Source organism: Dreissena polymorpha, chromosome 6 (assembly GCF_020536995.1).
Source record: "Dreissena polymorpha isolate Duluth1 chromosome 6, UMN_Dpol_1.0, whole genome shotgun sequence".
In the NCBI taxonomy this organism is placed as follows: Eukaryota; Metazoa; Mollusca; class Bivalvia; order Myida; family Dreissenidae; genus Dreissena; species Dreissena polymorpha.
Genome location: NC_068360.1, coordinates 22,305,723 through 22,329,706, shown reverse-complemented (window position 1 = coordinate 22,329,706; position 23,984 = coordinate 22,305,723). Strand labels below are relative to the sequence as shown.

The following is a 23,984-nucleotide window of genomic DNA, read 5'->3' as shown; positions in this document are numbered from 1 at the left end:
TCAGTAACAAGGCAGGATCTTATACTTGGAATAACGACCCCAAAAACGAATGATTTAAACATTGTGTGTCAAGAAATTAAACGCTATATTTTTCATTAAAAAAAATACCCTTCAACTTTTGGACTCGTAAAACACAATTTTGAAATAGGTAAAACAACAATTTCAACAGATGATGAATTAAGAGACTGGTCCCGTGTACAGATGCATGTATACATCCCCCATGACTACATCACTCATCATAACACGTTATACAGATACTATATACTATTGTTTATTATCCAGTTTTGTACAGTCTGCATTATTTATATGATTTACACAATGTAATTCAGCATTTTATAACCTTTCAAATATGTAATATAATACAGATAAAAGATAAACATACTTACAACTAAAGCTTAACGTGCAAATTAGTTTTGTTGATATAGTTATTGTCATGTTAAATACTACAAATTGTATATGAATGTATGATTATAACCCCAGGTATGTTCTACGCAAATACCTGTTCTTTTAATATTCCGTAAATAACATGCTTGCACGTAATTATGTAATATCTTACGGAAATAATAGCATTGTTTATGAACCCATCACATACATTTTCTTAAAATTATATGTATAATATAGTATATGCTTGTTTCTATGTCTGTAATATCTTTAGGAGAAAATAAAATTATACACACCAAAAAACAAAATACTTATTTGAAACCCTTTCCCAATAAGCTAATGTTAACAAAGCGCAAAATCACGATACTCGTAGCATTCCAGAACGAGACTGAACGTGTAGCCATTTCTGAAAGTGCCAAACAACGCCGCATCGGGTCTCGACCCTTTAAGCTTTTAAACAATCGACGACGTACCGATATTGTCCTCACAAGACGAAATCGTGAATATATACTTCCCATTTAAAATCGTTTATTATCTGATAGGATACTACAACTCGGAATTTCGGAAGTTCTTTAAAAAGATCATAACTTGCCGTTTCTTACCAAGTTTACGAAGAAAATAAAGGTTTATAATACGTATTTTGAAATCTAAATCTGTTTATGTAAAATACTATGTATCCCTACATGTTTATCAATAATATGTTATATACATACGTTCAAATACACTGTGTTATAATTAATTTGAATGCGCATTGTGAACTTACACGTAAAATATCAACACATTGCAAAACGGTCTAAATTATATCTCATGTCCAAAATTTTCTAAATACATCCTGCCTACCAGTGTATCATAACGCAAAAGTAAAGTTTTGCCCATGCCCTTTTTGCGTGGCGCTGCGCCTCGCCGCCGTGATGCCTGCAAAATAAACGCCCATCAATATTTGTGACCATTCGACTGTGTTTTATTTACTTTATAGACGTGCACGCCTTATCGAGCATTTTAATCGATTAAATATACATGTAGTTTTGTCGGGATTCGGGTCCTCACATAATGCAGCCCCGGGCGTGGAAGGATCTCATTAACTTTAAAATACACACAAATGTTTTGTCCGCATTTCCAGTGTATCCATCATTCAGTACAATTGCTGGTTCGTTAATGGCTAAAATACCGCACCGATAACGTTTTAGCGTGTTTGATTTGAAATTTATTTTAAGGAAATGTAAATTCTAAATCAATTGCGATATAATTGTGTAAAAGTGCATCACGACACTTTCAAATAAAATTAAAAGATCCCAATGTACTCAGCGCTTCGAAGTTTTATACAAAATAAAAACACACACGCTTCCCATGCAAACGATGTAATGTTGTAAATGTACGGCATAGTTTTCGTGCGCTTATCGAGACAAATGATCAACACACAATACATTTGCACTGTTTAATTAAAAGTACTCATTATTACGGTCGCGTTAACATCAAAATTCGGAAGAGCATTTAGGATTAACTATTTCATTTTGCTCATTTGAAAAGTCATAAAAACAATTACAATTGTGTGTAATGAATTAAAGTGCAATTTGTTAAAACGCTTCTCAATATAAAGAAGTGAAACTCCAGCTGCTGGAGCAGTATTAAATTTTCATTAAAACAATTAGTTGGTCCTTTATTTAAGGCAAGTGACCGATTGCCCAAACAGTACAAAACAGCACAATACAGCACAATACAAACCAACATAAACACAAAATATGAATAAAGCTGGGGTCACCGCCTTGGAACGGTCAATGCAAATCATTGGGGGTTTAAACCTGGTTATAGAGCGCTCAACCTCACACTTGGCCCAGCAATATTCATAATACATTTAAATGTAAATAAAATTTAACGTCATAGCATTGTAACTCAAATTAAACAATAATAAAAGGGAATTAAAACGCATTCAATTTAATTACTATTTAATTACTCAATTGCATTGAAGATACAAAAGTAACAGAGTAACAACTTTTTGACGAACGATCAAATAAAACTATTTACAATTGTCAACTACATTCCTTCTTTATAGAAAAAGACTTGAGAATATAGCGTCATGGATTTAATATCTCAGATAATCATCGCGCAAATACAGGAAGAAGCAGCAATAATGGGTGTAGAAATTCCATATTACATAGCTTGGTTGTTTATGTGACTGCTAAAAGAAACAAAAATAATTAAATCAAACAGGAAACGCCTATCAGAGAGAAAATATACATAAAATGGAACGTTATAAACTCAGTGACCTATACATGCAGATTACAACTGGGAAAGTCGGTCGTATGACGTCACAAAAATCCATAATGACATAATGACGTGAACAAATTCCAGGGGCAGTACTAAATAAAAATATAAATGGGGCTGTGCTACTAATAAAACAAGTTTAGGTGATTTAATATTAAGAAGCAAATGAATAAAAATGGTAATTCCATTAAAGCGACATTATTGGAATCAAACAGTATATAGGTGTTTTGACAACTGAAGACAGAAATGATTTGATGTACGATTTGATTACAAATGTAGTTTTCATGCAGATTTGTTCATACGACACAATGACACAATTTTATTCAACAGTGAAAAATGCCTTTAATCTAGTTTTCATACAGATTTGTTCATACGACACAAAGACACAATTTTATTCAACAGTGAAAAATGCCTATAATGTAGTTTTCATGCAGATTTGTTCATACGACACAATGACATAATTTTATTCAACAGTAAAAAATGCCTATAATATCACTAATGATTCCAAATTTTAAGGGAAGAAAGATATAGTGAATCGAAAACCATTAAACACGTGTTTTTAAGTACATAAGCATCGTATCCTTTTGATAAAAACAAGTTAATTAAATTGAAAAGTTTAATATGATCATTTGGTTTAACATATTTTAATTGCGGACACGCTTCAAAACATCTCCGTAAAATGATGGATGGGAGATTCCATTATTTAAATGCCATTTTAAAGAAACATTATATTTTGAAATTAAATCACCATACTTAGAGAAAATCTAGCAAATTTATTTCTTAGGCTATGATACAAAAAGCCTTGTTTTAGCAATTTTTTAGTTAATATTAGATTACGATCATTAAAATCTTTAATACACGAACATGCTCTGGCATAACGTACCAACTGCGAAATGTAAATACCATAGGAAGGTCCTTTAGGGATGTTGCCATCTAGAAACGGAAAATTCACAATTTCAAAGTTAAAATCGTCCCGTTTGTCGTATAAACTAGTTTTGATCAAATTATTATTAATAGTTAAATGTAAGTCTAAATACGCAGCGTCTGTATTGGATATACACGATCTATTTAAGACTAGTTCTTTTGGGTAGATTTTGTGAATATATTGTTCAAATAATGGATTATCTAAATTAAGTATGTCATCAATGTACCTACTAGTAAGGTTAAAACAATTAATAAAATCTACTTGCTTAGTTTTAGATAATTCTAACATAAATTCGCTTTCATAACAATATAAAAAAGGTCAGCTATAAGTGGCGCACAATTAGTACCCATAGGAACGCCAATAATTTGTTTAAATATTTTACTATAAATTCAACAAACAAGCTATCCAAAAGAAAAGTAAGTGCTGCACAAAAGTCAAGACCAGTCCAAATGATGTAATTATCTAATATCTGATTAGTAAAAAAAGCTGTTTTAGTGTTTAAAGCTAGATACAAACACTTCTCTCTAGCAAAAGTTTTTTCAATCAAAGAAACAAGTTTGGATTTTATTAAAGCGCGAGGAAGCGTTGTTTATCGTGTAGAAAAATCATAAGTACTTACCTGTGACACCTTATATTTTTTATTTTCAATTTTATCAATAACTTCTAAGGTGTTTTTTATTGACCAAAATAGGTTAATATTACTATTTTCATAAACTTTATTACAAAATTTAGCTATATCATATCTAATAGCACTCAATGCAGATGTAAGATAACTGATAATTGTTTGGTGGTACAAGACACTGAATTAGCGATAAAACGACTTTTATATGGCGTCTTATGTAATTTAGGTATCCAGTAAAGTGATGGCAATTTCTTGTCAGTAATATTGACTATTACATTTAACTTTATGCATTGGGCAATATGGTCGGTAATAATTTCATTAGCTTGCTTATTGCACTCACAGTATGATGTAGTTTGTGAAAGTTCTTGTGAAATAGTTTGAACATAAAACACTCGTCATATTATTATAACATTATTAGCAGCCTTATCAGCAGGAACTATAACGAATTTAGATTTTAAGTCTTCAAGCAATTTACAGAGATTTTGTTTATTAAATTTAGGTGAATGTGGTTGGGCAAAAGGATGTGTATCATAAAAACATATTTTATTCATGGCCATACTAAATATTTTTGTTTTCCAATCATTGAGTGCAGTAATTTCAGCATTTTCCTTCCTGCACCATTTAGTGCAATAATCACGTAAAGATGTTACGATATTCTTAATGCAGTCATCAAAATCAACAGGAATAGGCAGTCTGTACTTAGGGCCTCTGCGTAGCAAATTTCTAAGGTTTTTATTTTGAATGAAATTAAGGTCCCCAGTAATAACATGTCTCAAGTCGAAATAAATATTGTGACGATATTGATATGAATCAAATGCACCGTTATCTCCAGATTTTCAGCCGGTTATCATTATCAGTCTACTAATGAGGTGACTGACCACGATTTTATCGTGGAGGAGTACACCACAGAAACCAATAAGTGTAATAATTATAACATAGCCAACACGCTGCCACAAAACTCCATTAATATTGACTGATAGTGACAAGGGATTGTTCACGCATGACCAATTCACAACCGTTTGTGAATTTAGTGCCTTGTGCCATGTTCCTGGAAAGACGTTAAGTAAAATCGTAAAATAAATAAATGCAAAAGAATATGTGGACGAACATGTCGGAACAGACGTAAATTTCCAATTGCGCACAAGATTAATAAACATAATAACACAAAAAACAACTCAAGGGCCTATATTACCAATATAAATAAAGAAAATAGTAACCTGTCCAAACGAAAAACATATTTATAAAATATTAATCCAAAACAATAACATTCCAGCTTGTTAAACAAAATGGAATTCAGAATTGTTTAATATTGAGTGGAAAAACTTACATGAATACGTGTTCAATTTAAATAAAGATACATATATTAGATGGTTCAAGTGCAGACTAGTCCACAGAATCTTAGGAACAAAATCTCTTATGTTCAAAATGAAAATTGATGCTAATAATATAGGTAAATTTTGTAATAATGAAGTAGAAAATATGATGCTTTTGATCTGGTACTGTTCATTTCCCCAGGACAATTCTTAAATTTGTTGTTGAGACACAATAAAACACAATATATGAAACACAATTTTGAAATATATACAACCACAATTAAACAGATGATGAATTAAGAGAATTTGTAAAGATATTTGTAGACATCTCCCATGACAACATCACATATCATAACATTTAATATAGACACTATATAATATTGTTTAATACCCAGTTTTGTAGAGCCTGCATTATAAATGTATTTTACACAATGCAATGCAGCACTTTATAACCTTTCGAATGTGTAATATATTACAGATAAAAGACATATATATTAACAACTAAAGCTTAATAATATGCATGTGCAAAGTTCTTGAAATATTTAACACTATACAATTTATATGAATGTATGTTTATAACCCTAGGTATGTTCTACTAAAAAACCTGTATTAAAGATACTCTGTAAATAACATGTTTGCATGCATTTATGTGATATCTTATAGAAAGAATAGCTTAGTTTATGTACCCATCACATACCTTTTATTAAAATGCAATGTATAGTATATGCCTGTTTGTATGTCTGTAATATCTTTCGGATAAAATAAAAGTATACACACACAAAATAAATACATACTAATTGCTAGCATTTTCCCCAATACGCCAATGTTAACAAAGCGCAAAATCAAGCGACTCGCATCCTTCCAGAACGAAGTTGAACGTGATGCAGTTTCTCAAAGTGCCAAACAACGCCGCATCTGGTCTCGATCCTTTACGCTTTTCAACAATCGACGACGTACCGATATTGTCCATACGATACGAAATCGTCAGAATTAGCTAAAAATATATAATTCCCATTTCAAGTTGTTTATTTCCTGTTTAAACGTTTTATTTCTTTAAGTAATTGTTTTATGTAATGGTTTAAAGACATTTTTATACTCTTCCTTCGAGTAATTTTATCCCGATGTTTATTTGTTGCAATTAAATTTATTAAAATCCGTGTGTACGAAATTATATGGATTATATGGATTTTTATAGCCTCTTTTTTTTTAAATTGCTTGCGTTTAGTCATCATACAACCTTTAATTTGATGCTAATAATTAACTCTTATTTTTATAAAGATGCAAGCAAATGTATTAACAAACAATATTGGTACTAATATCATAGAATTTTTATTGAGGTATTGTAGTGTTTATTTCGAAAACAAATATCGATGTGTTGACTAAACACGTGCCTATATGCATATGTTTTACGTGACTGTAACATGGCCGTTAATCACGGGCGCCACCTCCCTTTTGCGGTGCATTGATTAATGAGCCAATGCTACTTCCGCGTCGGCGCTTAGGACCGAATGTTTTGAACATTCACGGCAAATTCTACAGGGTGCGTAAGTTTTATAGGTTTTTCAAAATATATCGCATTATTTAAAAAATCGGACAATGTAGTGTGATTCAGCGAAAATTAATTCATCCACACATGCACAGAAATACACAATTTCAACTCAATATGCAAACGTGAGGACCTTTATGAGTTGTGTCCTGGTAGTGTGTTTGAAAGCATATCGATGGTTTTGGCCTGTGTGACGCCAAACACGCCAAGAGGACACAACTCATTAAGGTCCCCATTTTTTCAAATGGATTGTGATTGTATGTTTCTTAACATTTGTGCATGAATTAATGTTCGCTGAATCGCACTACATTATCCGATTTTTTTAAATAATGCAAAATATGTTGTTGTTTTTTGAAACATATAAAATCAATTCACCCTTCAGAATTATCCTTGAATTAAAAAAAATCCGGTCCTTAGCGCCACCTCGGAAGAAGCATTGGTTCATTTATTAATGAATCGCAAAAAAGAGGTGGCCCCGTGATTAACGGCCGTGTGAAGCTTGGATTTTCCCAAGCACTCTCTGAGCATGCGCTTAAAATAACGAATCTTAACAATGACAGTCAATTTATTTATATATTTGTATCATTATTAAAACCTACGTAATTACACATTTAATGCTCATTTTATGCAGTGGTCTATTTCTTAATGACCTAAGGTTGAATATGCTTCCTCCGTATGGAGTCCTCACACATTACAAAATATACAAAAAAAATGAAAATGTACAGCGTCGAGCAGTCCGCTGGGTCAAACATAACTATTCCCCGTATGACAGTGTCACCTCCATGTAACAGGAACTTGGTTGGCAGACCCTACAAGACAGACGAAATAACACTACATTAATAATGTTTTTCAAAATTGTTCATATATCGAGCGACCCACCAGATTCACACGTCACATGCATCCCCTCTCCTACAGACATATCCATACCAATGCAAATTATTATAAGTTTTCTTTTTTCCCAAGTGCTATTGTGATGTGGAACAACCTCCCCGCAACTTCAGTTTTACATCATGATCGGTTTAAGCCGTCCCTGCTTTCCCCTTCTGCCCCTTGAACTCTGGGAGACATGTTTTTATAAGTTTGTAACCATTATTCACTTCACCTTATAATAAAACATTCTCACTTTGTCACTTTTAACACTTTTACCTGCACTGACTGCGCACCGGTCGATAATACCCGAAAGGGGAGTTAGAAGTATATATACATATATACATATATACATATATATATATATATATATATATATATATATATATATATATATATATATATATATATATATATATATATATATAGATGGATGGATGGATGGATGGATGGATGGATGGATGGATGGATGGATGGATGGATGGATGGATGGATGGATGGATGGATGGATGGATGGATGGATGGATGGATGGATGGATGGATGGATGGATGGATGGATGGATGGATGGATGGATGGATGGATGGATGGATGGATGGATGGATGGATGGATGGATGGATGGATGGATGGATGGATGGATGGATGGATGGATGGATGGATGGATGGATGGATGGATGGATGGATGGATGGATGGATGGATGGATGGATGGATGGATGGATGGATGGATGGATGGATGGATGGATGGATGGATGGATGGATGGATGGATGGATGGATGGATGGATGGATGGATGGATGGATGGATGGATGGATGGATGGATAGATAGATAGATAGATAGATAGATAGATAGATAGATAGATAGATAGATAGATAGATAGATAGATAGATAGATAGATAGATAGATAGATAGATAGATAGATAGATAGATAGATAGATAGATAGATAGATAGATAGATAGATAGATAGATAGATAGATAGATAGATAGATAGATAGATAGATAGATGAGTAACTTTGACCTCTCAAGTGCTCGTGTTAATATTTAACCGCTTAATGTGTGCAAAATCTATAAATGATGGATCTTTAATAATAGATCTTTAATATGTGAAATAGACTTACGCTCTGATATGGCCAAAGACCTATATATTTGTTTGTATATGTCACTGATATGTCATTTAGGAAATTACAAACTGCTTATCGCACAGGGAGCATCGTCGAGTGTTGGGATAGTGTCTGCCTTGGAATAGAAGTTAATTAAGATTGAAAGAGATTGGTGATTAAGTGGTTGATTTCAGCCCCCAGTCCACCGACAATGATTCAGTGCATTTAAAATGACAGTTTTAAAGTGTGGTTTCCGTCTAGAATCTTCATCAATACGTGAAAATACTTCAAAATTTACATTAATGTCCGGATTGATGTACTATCCAGCTTCACTGTGTAATATTTATAATTCATGATCACTAATAAAGAGATTTCAATATGCATGCAGAGACAGTTACATTTTCACCGTGTCAGTTTTTTTTAACTAGTACATAATAATTCTTCAATATATCATTCAATGTAAAATATATGTTCGTCAATGTAAACGAAAATTAACATATTTGTATGCATTGAATCAACACACACATAACACGTTTGATACTTTGTGAGAAACAACACACACCAACACGCCAATACCATAATACCTTTTTTAAATTTAGTTGATCTTCGTTTTGAGCAATAATCGATGTACTTCAAAAAGCGTTTACTCTTTTCAGGGACCTATACAAAAAATAGGTCCCGGCTCTGATGTTAAAGGATGACTCGTATTTTTATAAAGATGAAATGAACTGTATAAATATACACTAATGGTACTAAATATCATGTCGTTAAATTATTATTTAGGTGTTACAATGTTTATTTTTATATTTTCTTAATAATTTATTGACTAAACTCTTGCCTGTTTACACATGTTTTACATTATTGTAACCAGTGACAGTGCGCATAAGAATTCCGATGTAATTAATAACAGTCAACTGGTCTATAATCGTTGATATTTTCCGCCATTTGCATAACACATGAAATGAAAGAAAGTTTTCACGTTCGGCCTCGTTCTAACATTCGACGCGTCAAGTTATGGCTAAAAATAGTAACAGTGTAAGTATCGAGAAACTGGTCTAGTTTTATTATACTAAATTTATTAATAACAAAAGTTGTTGTAGATGTATACCAAGTACTGTAATACTATTCGTTTTGTAGTGTATATCCAATACCTGTGTCAGATAAAATTGTTTAACGTAAACAGCCAAACAAATTATGCTAATGATTATCACTCGCGCCTTTGTCTAATTCTGACTGTAAACAATCTAAAGTTCTTATTTTTTGTCTTGATATTATACACAGAGAGACGGGCGGACGTGCGGGCGGGCGGTCCGGTCAGCCAGCCAACCAGCCAGCTATCAAGCCAGGCAGGCCGGAAGGCAGAAATAAAGGCAGGCAGGAGGGAAGGAAGGCAAGCAGGCAGGAAGGAAGGCAGACAGGAAGGCAGGCAGTCAGGAAGGCAGGCATGCAAGCAGGCAGGCAGGCAGGCTTATACACACGTGCATCGTCCAGAGACTCTTAATTTAACAAAAAATAGGCCTAGACAACTAGGAAGCAGATCTAAATATACTTCATATTCAAATGAGGTTTTTAAAAACTGTATGCATATCCAATATAGAACTGTTATTCATTTTCCGTACCACTCTTGTTTAAAATTGTCAACAAGTCTACATTTGAACTCGGTAATAATACTATTAACATGCACAATGTTTGGATTTTCAAAATTGTTAATTTACCAAAACGTGAAAAGGCCCCTTTATTTTCGTCTACATATAGGTGCGTCAAGTTCTGGATTTTCCCAAATTTAAATCATTATCTAAACAGAAATCTGCGCCGTGCCCCTATGCTCTCATTTGAAAAACTTTGAAAAATAAGGCCCGAAACCTAGACGACCGTATGGTAGTTGCTTGTTGAGTCGTTGGTTCTTTTCGAGTCGTGCGTATTGAGATCGTGTTAAATTGCTTGATAGAATGTTGGCATATGATGCAATTCGTGACGTAACATGTTTTGATTCAACATAGTTTTGCTGATCATATATGCGAAAAAAATAGGTAAATAGTGTAATTCATCATAACTCCCCGGGCATAACTCGCTACGTTCTTATAAAATATTTCTTCCTCTCTGTATTATTCAAATAGTGTTTCTAAGTAACACACAATCGTTTATTTATTAGTATTTACCATACTACATCGTCTGTTATCATTTTTTCACAAATAATTAACTTCATTACAACGTCAGTTGTGAGGCTTTTTATAGCATGCAAATTTGAAATTGATAATCAGAATCCACGGCTCAATAAGAACTTATTTTCAAAATGGCGGTTTGGCACTACCAGGAAAATCGATTATTTATTATTATTACAGGTGATAAAGAGTTGAAAAAAGCAACAAATATAAAAACCAAAAGATAAAAAATTTGTTTAAAATGATTATAATGATTAAAAGCCATATATTTATAAAATATTTGTGATGTAACATCTTTATGAAAATTACCCACTACTCAACAAGCATATAGCATATAAGGCTGAGTTACAGTAGAGGCACGCATACTACTGGTTTGCGATCTGCTAATTCTCAATTAGAGTCGCTCATAGTGTTTGCCATCTTTTAATACCTTTACTTCTTGTTTCATTAAACATCGTGCAAATATCGTATGTGTTTTTTTAGGACGACGACTCGTGCGCAGAACCTGCAATATTGGTTGAGATTATCCTACGGCCCGCTTTTAGATGTGAATTTTCCATACTCCGACTTCTAGCTATCCGGCTATCAATTTCCGCTTCCGCCAAAACGAACAAACAAAAAGACAACAAACGTTTCCCTCCAGAAAAATAACGATTTACGATGAAACTTGAGGATAATATCTGTCCAATATGTCTCTATGTATTCATACAACCCGTGACTATGCCATGCTGTCACGAATTGTGCTTGGAATGCTTTAAGCAAAATGTCGAAGAAGCCAACTTCTGTTGCCCGATGTGTCGAACGCGAATTTCAACATGGGCTAGAAGAGCGGCCAGAAATAAGGCTTTAGTAAATGAAGTTAGATGGACAGCGATTAAAAATGCCTTCCCAGACCAGGTGAAAAATCGCCTTGAAGGTTTAGAAGAGGAAGATGAGGAAATGAATGGTAACATATGTTGAAGATACAGTACACTAAACGCGTTTTCCCCAAAAAACGCGCTCCCTCCATGTTTTTTTTATGCTAGCGAGTGTTCACGTGGCGTTGAGAGAGCGAGGTGAACTTGATAAAACGCTCGGCGTTACGCTGCGTTCGCTTATTCCCCCGGCGTGTATTACTTTAGCCTAGTCGGTAAATGCAGACAATTTCCGTTCTTATCAGTGACCGCCACACAACGCCACGTTAGCAGCGTGCTACTGGGCATGCCAAAAAATAAAAACATTGTTATAATAAATTGTTTAAATACTGTAGTACAAGTATGAAAAAGATAATTGTATAGAATATTTATACGTATAAAAATTATGTTTTTTAACTCACAGGTACGTCTACAATATGAATGAATATAAGACATTTGACAAATTAATATTTAAATCATAACACATATAAGACAAGATTAAAAGTTCCATAAAATTTCCAAATGAGAATAATAATTAGTAATCCGAAACACACTACGATTTTTAATGTTAACACGACGTTTACAATATTTCCAATATACAGTCATCATGTATATTTCCCGTCAAAAGCACGCAAAAATTATGCTGCAATGTACAAGGTATACTCCTGCAAAGCGTGCGTGTATTTATTTTTTCTATACAAACTTTATAGCGCAGAGAACATTGAATTTTGTTGATTTCGGTTAAAAGTTTCTTTGGTATTTTTTAACAAAATTATATCGCAAATAAGTTGATATTTCCTCCAAAATAATTTCAAATCATATACGCCGAATCTTTATTGTTACGGTATCTTAGTAGAGTAATTATTTTTACAGTAAATGTACTGTAAACTGATTAAAGAAGACATCTGGGCGGAACTGGATTTTAAGTGTTTGACGTTATGAAAACACGCAAAGCTTGTCTACTGACCTATTGTGTAGACTGCTGTCTGCGGTGTTTTGACAAAAGGGATTAACATGTGTGAATGTCACTCTGCTGATTTAGTCCATAATTACTGGTAAACATTGTTTTGAATGTCGACGCAACAAGAATACAACTGTGAATATTAAATGCAACTATCAACTCAATAGTTAAAGTTAACACCTTCTTTTAGCAATCAATGGAATAACCTAACTTCAAAGAAAAAATAAATGCATTAGCGAGCAGAGAATTGACTTTGTTCCGACAATTAAGACCATTCCTTATGCATTCGTTGAACGTGTTTACTTGAGTAAGTTATGCCTTTAGACAGGAAGCGGCTTTCCTTTGATAACGTCAAACTGTCAATTCACACAGATTTGCGAGACTTTTAGGGTCCTTGGTCATTTGTTTACATGTTCAGCATAGAAAAAACACCTGCGTACATGAAAACTTTGGATTAAATTGTCAAAATAAAAACAATGTTGCAAACTGTGATTTTATTAATTGGTAAGTATCAGTTTAAAGACGATGTTTTGTTTTTCGTAAATCAACGAGTTTTCTATACAGCTACTTCTACAGTACAACCACGTGGGGATCGATCTATCTTGGTTGTTTTTTTTAATTGTATATTATATTATTATTATATATATATAAATAAATATATATATGTACTTGTAATAAATGTAAATTTATTTAAAAATCAGGAAGTCAAACAACGTTAAATTGATCGTTATCTCGTTAAACACGGAGTTTCCCCCGCATTGCCAATGCCTCGGAGATACTGTCCGCGGAGTATGGAGAGAAATTGGAGAACACGCGTGGAGTGTACTGTATGTCCTTTATTAATCATATTAACTCTTTAACATGTGATAAACAACTTCTTTGTTCATCTCATAATCACTGCTATCCTGGAGATCCTCTTCGTCAGAAACCATATCCTGTAAAACAAGCAACCTGATAGTTATTTGCCAGAAGTTAACTTGACAAGTGAAGGCATAGATGGCATACTTTTATCATACATTTGTACATGTTGACATTTTTCTTATGCTGTGTTTTTAAGCATAGATTATTCAACTCTGTCTTACAGAAGTAGCTTCTCCTTCATCACTGATTTTAAACCACTATTCTTGAAATTCATGTTTCCGTGATTTTTCATAGTAATTTTTTTACTCCAGCTACATGTGTACATATTTAAGCATTATGCAGCCTTACGCGCGTAGGGACTTACAACTTTGGAAATAAACACACACACACACAAGGTTACAAAGTAAAACGATGTTTATTCTGGAAATGCAAGCCGCGGACGTCGATTGGTTTTCTTCAGCAGTAAACACATCAGCAAGACGTGTGCCAATAGGAAATAACCAGTCTAAATTGTTCACAACGTGGCCTGGGTTACGACTCGAAAATGACCATTGCATGTATGGACCAATCGGAATGCGTTTAAATCTCGTATTTTAGGCCAAGTTGAACGCGAACGTTTATCACACTTAAAAATGTAAACAAAATTGATACACCGATTATTTTTACTGGCCAGACGGGCGTACGATATGGCAATTTTAATAGGCCCGAGCTATAATTTACATGCCCAGGCCGCCGGGCATGCGCTTATTTCGCAGACTGCCTCTCTCAGCTGAAATTAAGGAGAAGTGAGGCCACTTATAGGAGAAGTGGTTTCTGTTCTGGGTTTAATAAAATCTTCACTTGTTTTATACCTTTCATTACCCCAAGCCTATCGTCATCAATGGCAAACAAACAATATTTTCAAATACTTTTTTTTAGTTATTTGTAAAAAAAATCTTTAAAGCTGTAAAAAAATACTTCTTTATTATTTATGGAAACGGCCTCAAATACATAAGGACTAAGGCAATATCTTTATCTCAGTGTATCACATCTGTTCCAGAAGTATTATCCCCAGCTTTTAAAAGCGTGGAGATATTGTGGTTATATCTGCCGTCTGTCCTGGCCACTATCTCCTCCTACACTATTAGCACTAGAACCTTGAAACTTACACACATGGTAGCTATGAGCATATGTGTGTCAGTGCACTATTTGGAATTTCGATCTGACCCCTGGGTCAAAAGTTATGGGGGTCAGATCAAAATAACCACAATATCACCACGCTTTTAAAAGCGGGTGATGATACTTAAATATCAGATGTTATACACTGAGATGGAGATATTGCCTTAGTTATTATGTATTTGAGGCCGTTTCCATAAATAATAAAGAAGTAATTTTTTACAGCTTTAAAGATTTAAAGATTTTTTTTACAAATAACTAAAAAAAAGTTATCAATTACAGAATAATGATTGATTTAACATATAATAGCTTAAAGTCTTCCTTTATGATGTTTAATAGTCTTATTTATAAGACGCGCAAACAATTTAGAGATACTTTTTATATGGGCTAAACTCTTTGGAACGTCTTATTGGGGAAAAGTCCAAAATGTGTTGGACACCAGACAGTTTAAATTTTCATCAATTTGTGTAAAATTGCACAATAATATTACCAACTCATTTAGTTTTAGTTCAGAAATCCATTTTTACCTCAAATATCGTCAAATTGAAGTAAGAAAGGCATAAATTCTTCAGTTAAACTTCTGCTTAAATCGCAACAATATCACTGACCTCTTGCCATATTATGAAACAGATTTAAATATCAACCAATCAGAAGAAGGCATAACGGTGTAACGTGTATGTGTAATTTTATTTAACATGAGCTTTTATTTACCACCGACTTTTACCTACATGTAACTAGATCTAGTATGCTCAACTTTGTCGATTTAATAAGCATATGTTCAAAACAGATATGGTGCAGCTTTTATTCACTCTTCTAAGTTTCAGCAACTTTTTATGCATGTCTTTTTCGCACCTCTGTCTGTGTTGTTTTATGTACTAACATTCTACGTTACATAGGACGGTATACTGTACGATCTGTATCAATATTATTTATGTACAGTATAAAAATAAAAGATGTAATTTATTTCAGAACTTTTTAATTGTCACTTTAGAAAAAAAACAATGCTTAATTAATCCAGAAAAGTATAATAACATCCGTTTACTATGTAACGCTCTGCACCACAACAGACGAACGCAAACTGTATTTTACGCTGTTTATTCTTCCACATTTAAACCAGATGCTTGACATCAAGGCTGTGTTATCGATTTATACCTACACAGCGAGCGAATCGAGACAGATCGAGAGATATTGAACAATTGAATAGAGGTTGGATTTAAATTGCTCAGGCGTGCATAATTCAAAGTGTCATTACATAATTTTGATTGAACATTATTGAGAAATGAATTATCTACACAGTCACAGGTATATTAATATTATTGCAATCCGTTGATATTAAGTGTCTGATATCGGGGCTTGAATGTTGTGCACAAAATCCTTGTGCAACAATAAAGACAAAGAAGGAAAAATATCCAACATTATTTGAATGCTTCAGCCGTTTTACGCTCCAAATATAACCAATATAAAAAGTAGCTTAATATTTGCGAGCCTCAGCAAGTTGGACTATGATGTTTAAATGCTATAATTTTCAATCGACCAGTATTGACCGATTTTACCCGAGTATTGACTGCCGGCCCGGTCAATACTCAAGTGACCGGTCAATATGTCACCATCACTTGGTACGTTTCATCCTAAATGGTTATGCTTCATCCTGCACACAGTTAGAATAACAATTAAGAATTTAAGCACTGTAGAAAAGTGCGCTGAAACAGCCTTTCAGTCATGTTCTCAAAACTGGGGCAGCTGGGGTAAATTTGACCAACTTCAGCTCAAAAAAGTTTCCCCTGAAAGGTCGCAGGGGCAGGTCTGTACGTAAAAGTTATCGTGAAGACGCAGTGACGACCTGTAAATAAACCTTTGATTTACACACACACTTAAGCCGGTTGTAAAATCCCATAGTCAAACTGTCACCAGATAAGTGAAAACAGGACAGATAGATATCTGTTAAAATAGCGCTGTAAAAAATACTGTCAAAAGATTTTGAGTCATTAATTATGGACAGAAACCTGTATGCCAAAGATTTTAGAGTCACAAAAAAATAATTATATTGGCTAAAATGGGGATGTCCACAAATTAAAGAGTGTCAGAAAGCTTAGAGTGATCAGTGAAATACTATATAAGTAGGAAATTACAAGTTTTCAGCTTTTCTGAGAAGCGTCTGTTCACAGCCCAGTTAAATACCATTGTACTCTCCTTTTCTGGATCTCTGCTAAACTTATACTAAAATGCTTTTTTTTAATTGAAAGTGTGTATTTTACAATCAGATTTATCTGATTGGTTTAAATTTCAGCCCTGAATATCTCTATCAAGCTGGCAGAACCTGGAGAAATCAGATCTGAATTTGAGGAACAACTAAGAATGGTTGGACTTTAATTATTTCAATATGCATGTAATTCACTACTTGACAATTTACTTGAAATGACATGTATTGGACACTTCTTATTTTAAAGATAACATTAGGAGAAATGCCTATTAAAATTTGAATTCTTTGTAGAGGACTTATTTTAAAGTTTTAAATGATATTGACAAACTACTTTGTAATGATAATTCAAAGTATACTGGTAGCACGTGAAACTCAAGGAAATTTAAGCTGAGCTACATGTAGCAGGATGCAAATAAATTAACAAGCAGCTGAAATGAATTTTATTTATAAATACTTGAAAGGGTGAAAAGAAAGGGCTTGTTAGTACAACTGCTAGTATAAGCTAAGAAAAAAGTAAACAAAAGTTGAAGAACATGTTCTCACAATTGTCCTTGTTTGAAGTGAAAGTTAAGTCATAAAATGTTGTGTTCATGTACATTTTTGTTTCAATTCTGAAAACGGGGTTTTGTGCATGTGCTTATAGTGTCCTCCTAGATTAGCCTGTGCAGTCAGATCAGGCTTATTCCGGACAAAACTTACCGCCTAAACTAGGTTTTTTTGCTTAAAACATACTTCCTTTAAATGTAAACTACAATTAAACCAGAAATTGTTGTCCCTGATTAGCCTGCGTGGACCACACATGCTAATCAGGGAAAACACTTTCCACCTAAACTTATTTCTCCCTGCGACTTTCTTCAAAATAATATACAATTAAAGCGTAACGTTTCATCTCTGATTTCTTATATGGAGCGACACTTTAAGCACATGCATTAAATCCTGAGCCGCGTTCTGAGAAAACTAGGCTTAATGCATGTGCGTAAAGTGTCATCCCAGATTAGCCTGTGCAGTCCGCACAGGCTAATCAGGGACGGCACTTTCCGCTTTTATGGTATTTTTAGTTTCAAGGAAGTCCCTCCTTACCAAAAATCAAGTTTAGGCGGAAAGTGTTGTCCCTGATTAGCCTGTGCAGACTGTACAGGCTTATCTGGGATGACACTTTACACACATGCATTAAGCCCAGTTTTCTCAGAACAAGGCTCCCCTGTTTTCCCAGCTCCGTGAGCAGCGAGCGTTGGAGGCGAGACAGGAGGCTGAGGCGAGTGAGAGGCTGATCAGACAGCTGCAGGAGGAGGAGGCCGGGAAACTGGCAGAGCTGGAGGAGATACGCAGGAAAGATGAGGAGCTTGCACTGCAGCTGAGTAGGGTAGGGGGCGTGTCAATTAGTGTTGAGGGTTCAACCGTTTCCCGCTCATAGGCAAAGTAAAATTGGCTATATGCAACCAGCCTAAAACCAGAACAGAATGCAAGTTACATGTACATGTACTAGCAGTCTGATCAGGTATTATGCTGTTTGCTGCTCATAAGTAACTAAGGGTTGGAAATGAAGACGTTATAACTTGAATCTTGTATTAGTAAGAAAGGTCTTACATTTTGTTAGATTTTCTAAGGTACATGTACTACAAATGTGCATATCTGAGTGGTGAAGGGTTAAGAGTTATTTAGTGTTTCATTGTTTGCATTGTAATTATGTACTATGCACACCTTCAGCTCAGCAGGGTTAGGGATGGGCATCATTGAATTGAATTGAATTGATTGTTAAATGCATTGTTTGCATTCTAATAATGTTCCGTGTAGATCTGCAGGTCAGTAGGGAGGGGGTCTCACTTATTGTTATTTAGTGTTTCTTGTAGTGTAGATCTGCAGGTCAGTAGGGAGGGGGTGTCACTTATTGTTATTTAGTGTTTCTTGTATTGTTTGCATGGTAATAGTGTCCTGTACTGTGCAGACCTGCAGCTTAGTTGGATAGGGGGCAGTATTAATTGTTGAACATTGCACCACGTTTCATGAGTTGTAATATATGCAGTGCCAGCTTTTTCTGATCTCCGCGCTATTTAATTGTATATCTTTTGCCAAATAAAGGTAACAGCCCCTCAGAAAATATCTTAAAATTTCATGAAGTCTTCCCACAAAATAAAATTTTCACCTAAAACTGGCTTTCCCATTTAAGTAACATCATAGCATCAGACAGTTTGGTTAAGAAGATACAATTGTAGACAAAAAGTTGTAAGTGTTGTGGGCGGGGAAGGATCAGGCTTCATTCAGTTTTGATCCAAGATACATTGTAAATTGGAATGTTCACTAATGAAGGTGTCCTACTCTCCATGTTCCTAATGCTAGAAAGAACTCTATATTATAGAAAGAAATATTTTGATTTGTAAAAATGTCTTATATTTGCAAGGTTAGAAAAGACGAAATAGACTTTCTGCAGTTGCATGCTTGTTTGAAATAAAGAAAAGTTATAAAGCAGGTTATTGCGAGTTTCATGATTCTTAAGCATGATTCAGTTTTGTTCAGTTCAGTTCAATATGAATATTACTGTTAAATTGTCGCTTTAGCTAGAGGATTTTGTTTACAAAACTTGGCTTACATATATCCAACTGTGAAATTGAGAAGGCCCAGTGCATTGGGCATTTCTTTTGCTGATTGGATATTGATAACATATTCTATATGGCATGTTAATTTCCAAAATCAAATAACTTGTAAATCTGACAGACAAGTTCTTTTTTTAACTTCATTGAATTTAAAATACATTTTTTAGTTAAAACAGCACTATTCAATTTTTTTATGTATATTTTAAGCATTCTTTGCTTAGGTAGATTTTCCTTCCTTGAATATAACTTTTTTGCTCTACTACATGTACATGCAAAATCTGAATAATGTTTAAGCATGCTATTGTTAAGCATTGTTCACCACGCGATAATATGTTTACATGTTACGCCAGCCAATTGTGCACACACCAGTGTCTTGCAGGGATTGTAATATATATGGGTCGTGCTCTGAGAAAACTGGGCATAATGCATGTCCGTAAAGTGTCGTCCCAGATTAGCTTGTGCAGTCCACACAGGCTAATCAGGGACGACACTTTCCGCCTAAACTTGATTTTCAGTAAGGAGGGACTTCCTTGAAACTAAAAATACCATAAAAGCCTGTGCGCACTGCACATGCTAATCTGGGATGACACTTTACACACATGCATTAAACCCAGTTTTCTCAGAACGCGACTCATATGTATATGTGTCAGGAGCTTTAGGCCTACAAGTATATACAAAATAAACAGATTCAGGTTCCTTACCAGCTGTTTTGAGTCCATCATAAATTTCAGATACCCTTGTTAACCTTAAAAGCCATGTCTTTAAAAATAATTTAAAATTGCAGGCTTCAAGCAATGACTCAGAAATTGTTATCCGGTCTTCCACCAGCCGAAGCCACAGTTCCTCATCTTCAAGTCTTGGCAACAAAACGCCCATGAAGAGCCCATATGGGGATAGCCCATTTCTTTTGAAGACCTTCTCGGCGGGGCTTGCGTCCCCAGGCTCCCAGATGCTGAAGTCATTCAGCCCCACCCATGGGACGGGCAAGGGGTGCTCCACAGAAGGGAGCGCCCTCTTGAGGAAGATTCGCCACGACGAAAATCTGATTACCACACAGGATATAGAGAACATGGAAGAAGCCTTCAAGAAAAACACTCCCAAGCTCGACCGCTCTACGTCTCTTTGTAAGTGCTGCAGGGAGTTTGGTAAATTTTGAAATCCAGTATGAAAATGACCTTTTGCTTGAAATGTTGAATGGTCATACATAAAGGTGTATGTAAGAATTATATGTTTAGTTGTTTAGTCAGTCATTTTACAGAGATTTGTGGGTTATTTTGTTTCTTGCTATGTGTTGACTGCTCTATAAAAAATTGGCTATGTTTATATAAATGTTAAGAACTCGGCCTGATATTTAGAAATATATGTTCATGAACTTACAAAAAAATTATTTGGCTTATGATTTAAAATTTATTTTGATGAAAGGCAGGAAATTGGCTTCAATAGAATAAAAATTGAATTCAAATGTAGTTTGCTAGGACCAACAAATAGCAGGATTTGAATCTGTTGCCGCTGCAGAATGGGCTTTGCTTCTGATTCTTTAGAGTTGATTGCAAACAAATTGGTATGGTAATTTATTGTTTTAGGAATTAAGACAAACGCAGCAGTTTTGCACTTATGCCTGTTCATGTGACGCCCTAGCTTAAGTATCCACAGTAAATATTATAAACCAGGATTTTCAACAAGTGTGTTTGACGTGCAAGTGTGTGTGTATCAGTGTCTAATAGGGGGTTTCATATCAATAACTTAAGTTATGTATATGTATTAACTAATTTTAATGAAATGTTGGATATAGCAAGGAGACTATGCTTGGGAGTGTATTTGGGGCACTGTGTTTTTATGCCCCCGGATCGAAAGATTGGGGGTATTTTGTTTTTGGCCTGTCTGTCATTGTGTCATTGTATGTGTGTGTCTCAAAACTTTGACCTTGGTTAAAGTTTGATAACTTTTTTAATATTGAAGATAGCAACTTGATTTTTGGCATGCATGTGTATCTCATGGAGCTGCTTATTTTGAAAAGTCAAGGTCAAGGTCAAGGTCATCCTTCAAGGTCAAAGGTCAAATATCATTGTATTTTTCTTTCCTATAACTTTAACTTTCGTTAAAGTTTGGTCATAACTTTTTGAATATTGAAGAAAGCAACTTGATATTTGGCATGCATGTGTATGTCATGGAGCTTCACATTTTGAGTGGTGAAAGGTTAAGGTCATCCTTCAAGGTCAAAGGTCAAATTTATGGCTTCAAAGCGGCGCAATAGGGGGCATTGTGTTTCTGACGAACACATCTCTTGTTTACGTTTAAATTTGGATCCGATACATGTAGGTGGACCCATTCTCAATGGAAAAAAGTTATATATTTTTCTCAAATAGGACCAAAAAATTCCAATTGACGGTTTCTAAAAAACAAATTCTTTTACTGAGAATTCAATATTTAATTCATCTTCAGTCAAGCTCTGTAAGTTGAACGTTAGTTAATATAATATTTTAAACACTTGTAGTCTAAATTTAAGAGTATTTGTTAGCAAAAAATAATAAACTTTAATTTCCCAATATAAGTGAAAAAGACAAGATTTGCCCCAATCCAAAAGGCCCTATTCCTAAAGTGGTGGAAAAAAACAGTAGGGCACTTTTTGTCAAGGTCAAAGGCATGGTTACTTCTGCTCACCAAGTTAAGTTTGGAAATAGTGTGTGTGGGTAGGTTATATGATTTAGCATGGGTTTGCCAATTATTTAAATGTAATAATTAACAAAACATTGACAACCAGGTATGTAGTGATAGCCTGGTTCTCAAAATCAAAGTGTGAATTTTTAGCCTAAGACTTTGGAACTTTTGCTCATTGACAGATCATAACATGGACTCTGAACTTTTCAGAATTAAAATTAAGTTTTAATTAAAGGTTGAAGGGCATTCACATATCATCATGCTATTATATTTAGAAAAACATGCACCTACAAATTAGATAAAAGCCCTTTCTTCCATATTTGTGCACTCTTTGAAAATTCCATGATTAATATTTTGGATTGGAAGTCTGTGTACTCTCAGATCATTGGAATCTGTAAAATATATTATGGGAAAACCAAATGTAATTACTGTCAAACTGCTGTTAAATGCAAGCCCTGTATGGTAAAATCTCAATTTTTCTAATAAAATCACTCATTCAATCTTGATTTATCTAATAAAAACTATCATTCAATCTTAATTTTTCAAATAAAATCACTCACTCAAACTTCATTTTTCACTAATTCAAGGTTCAGTACTGAAGATCCAGACGCCCAGTCAGACATTGCGAGGGTTACACCGCAGCGAGATCCTTGACCAGATGTCCAAGTCTATCAGCATCAACATCGATGACCTGGAGAGTAACTCCTCCACCCCACCGGTCAACCCCAAGCCTATATTCCCAACAATGTCTCCTACACTGGAGAAGGTATACTTGTTTTTTCACGAGAGTTTGGTTTTGATATAAGGGAGAGATATAGAATCACAAAAACTACATAATTGGTGCTGCTAAAAAGGTGGAAAGCTGGACCAGACAGGCGATATTTTCTATTAGGCATTACTTTTTTCACATCTGGAATTAAGATTTTTAAGGTAGCACACCTCTAATGGGCACATATCCAAATATAATCTAATTAATTATTTTCTTAATCAGCATCATTTCACTGAACTACATGCAAATTTGTAGGAAGGCTTTCCATGCTTTTTAAAAAAATATACCGATTTTTTCAAAACCACCCCCACGCTCGGCTTTTGTCCAGTTTATTTTCACCCCTGGGGTATATAAAAGTTCCATAATTCATTCAAATTTCCAAATATGGGCATGCAGTTGGTGTGTACAGATGCTGTAAAGGTGTTTAAAGTTTAAACAAGATGAAATAAGTATTCTTTTACAGACATTTATTTTTTACAAATTTTTATCTATGGAAGAGCGCCATGAAATGTCAGTGATTTCAGCCAAGTAAAAATTGGGTCGGTTAAAAACAAAGTGTCATAAAATTCAAAATAGTATCATTTAAGTCATATTTTAAACTTAGTTTTTATAGAAACACTATATACAGCAAAAATACCAAGAACTAGACAGATTTACCGTTTACTTTTTGAAATAAAAATAAAAATGCAACATGCATGGTTCGTATTTTCAACAGTAAAT

At 34.3% G+C, this 23,984-nt stretch overlaps 1 protein-coding gene across 4 annotated transcripts in view; it reads left to right on the top strand.

Annotated features, from left to right (window-relative positions):
- Window positions 1-23,984, top strand: part of LOC127834677 (E3 ubiquitin-protein ligase RNF169-like) — a 70,776-nt gene that overhangs the window by 39,129 nt on the left and 7,663 nt on the right. Inside the window, exons 1-5 of one of the 4 annotated variants that reach the window (XM_052360699.1) lie at window positions 11,774-12,122; window positions 17,334-17,404; window positions 18,460-18,609; window positions 20,622-20,961; window positions 23,083-23,261. In XM_052360699.1, the coding sequence (XP_052216659.1) occupies window positions 11,837-12,122; window positions 17,334-17,404; window positions 18,460-18,609; window positions 20,622-20,961; window positions 23,083-23,261 (1,026 nt within the window). In that variant the 5' untranslated portion in view covers window positions 11,774-11,836. Of the gene's footprint in view, window positions 1-11,773; window positions 12,123-17,333; window positions 17,405-18,459; window positions 18,610-20,621; window positions 20,962-23,082; window positions 23,262-23,984 lie in introns of those variants that run through there. The other 3 variants (XM_052360701.1, XM_052360700.1, XM_052360702.1) reach the window with 3 other exon arrangements.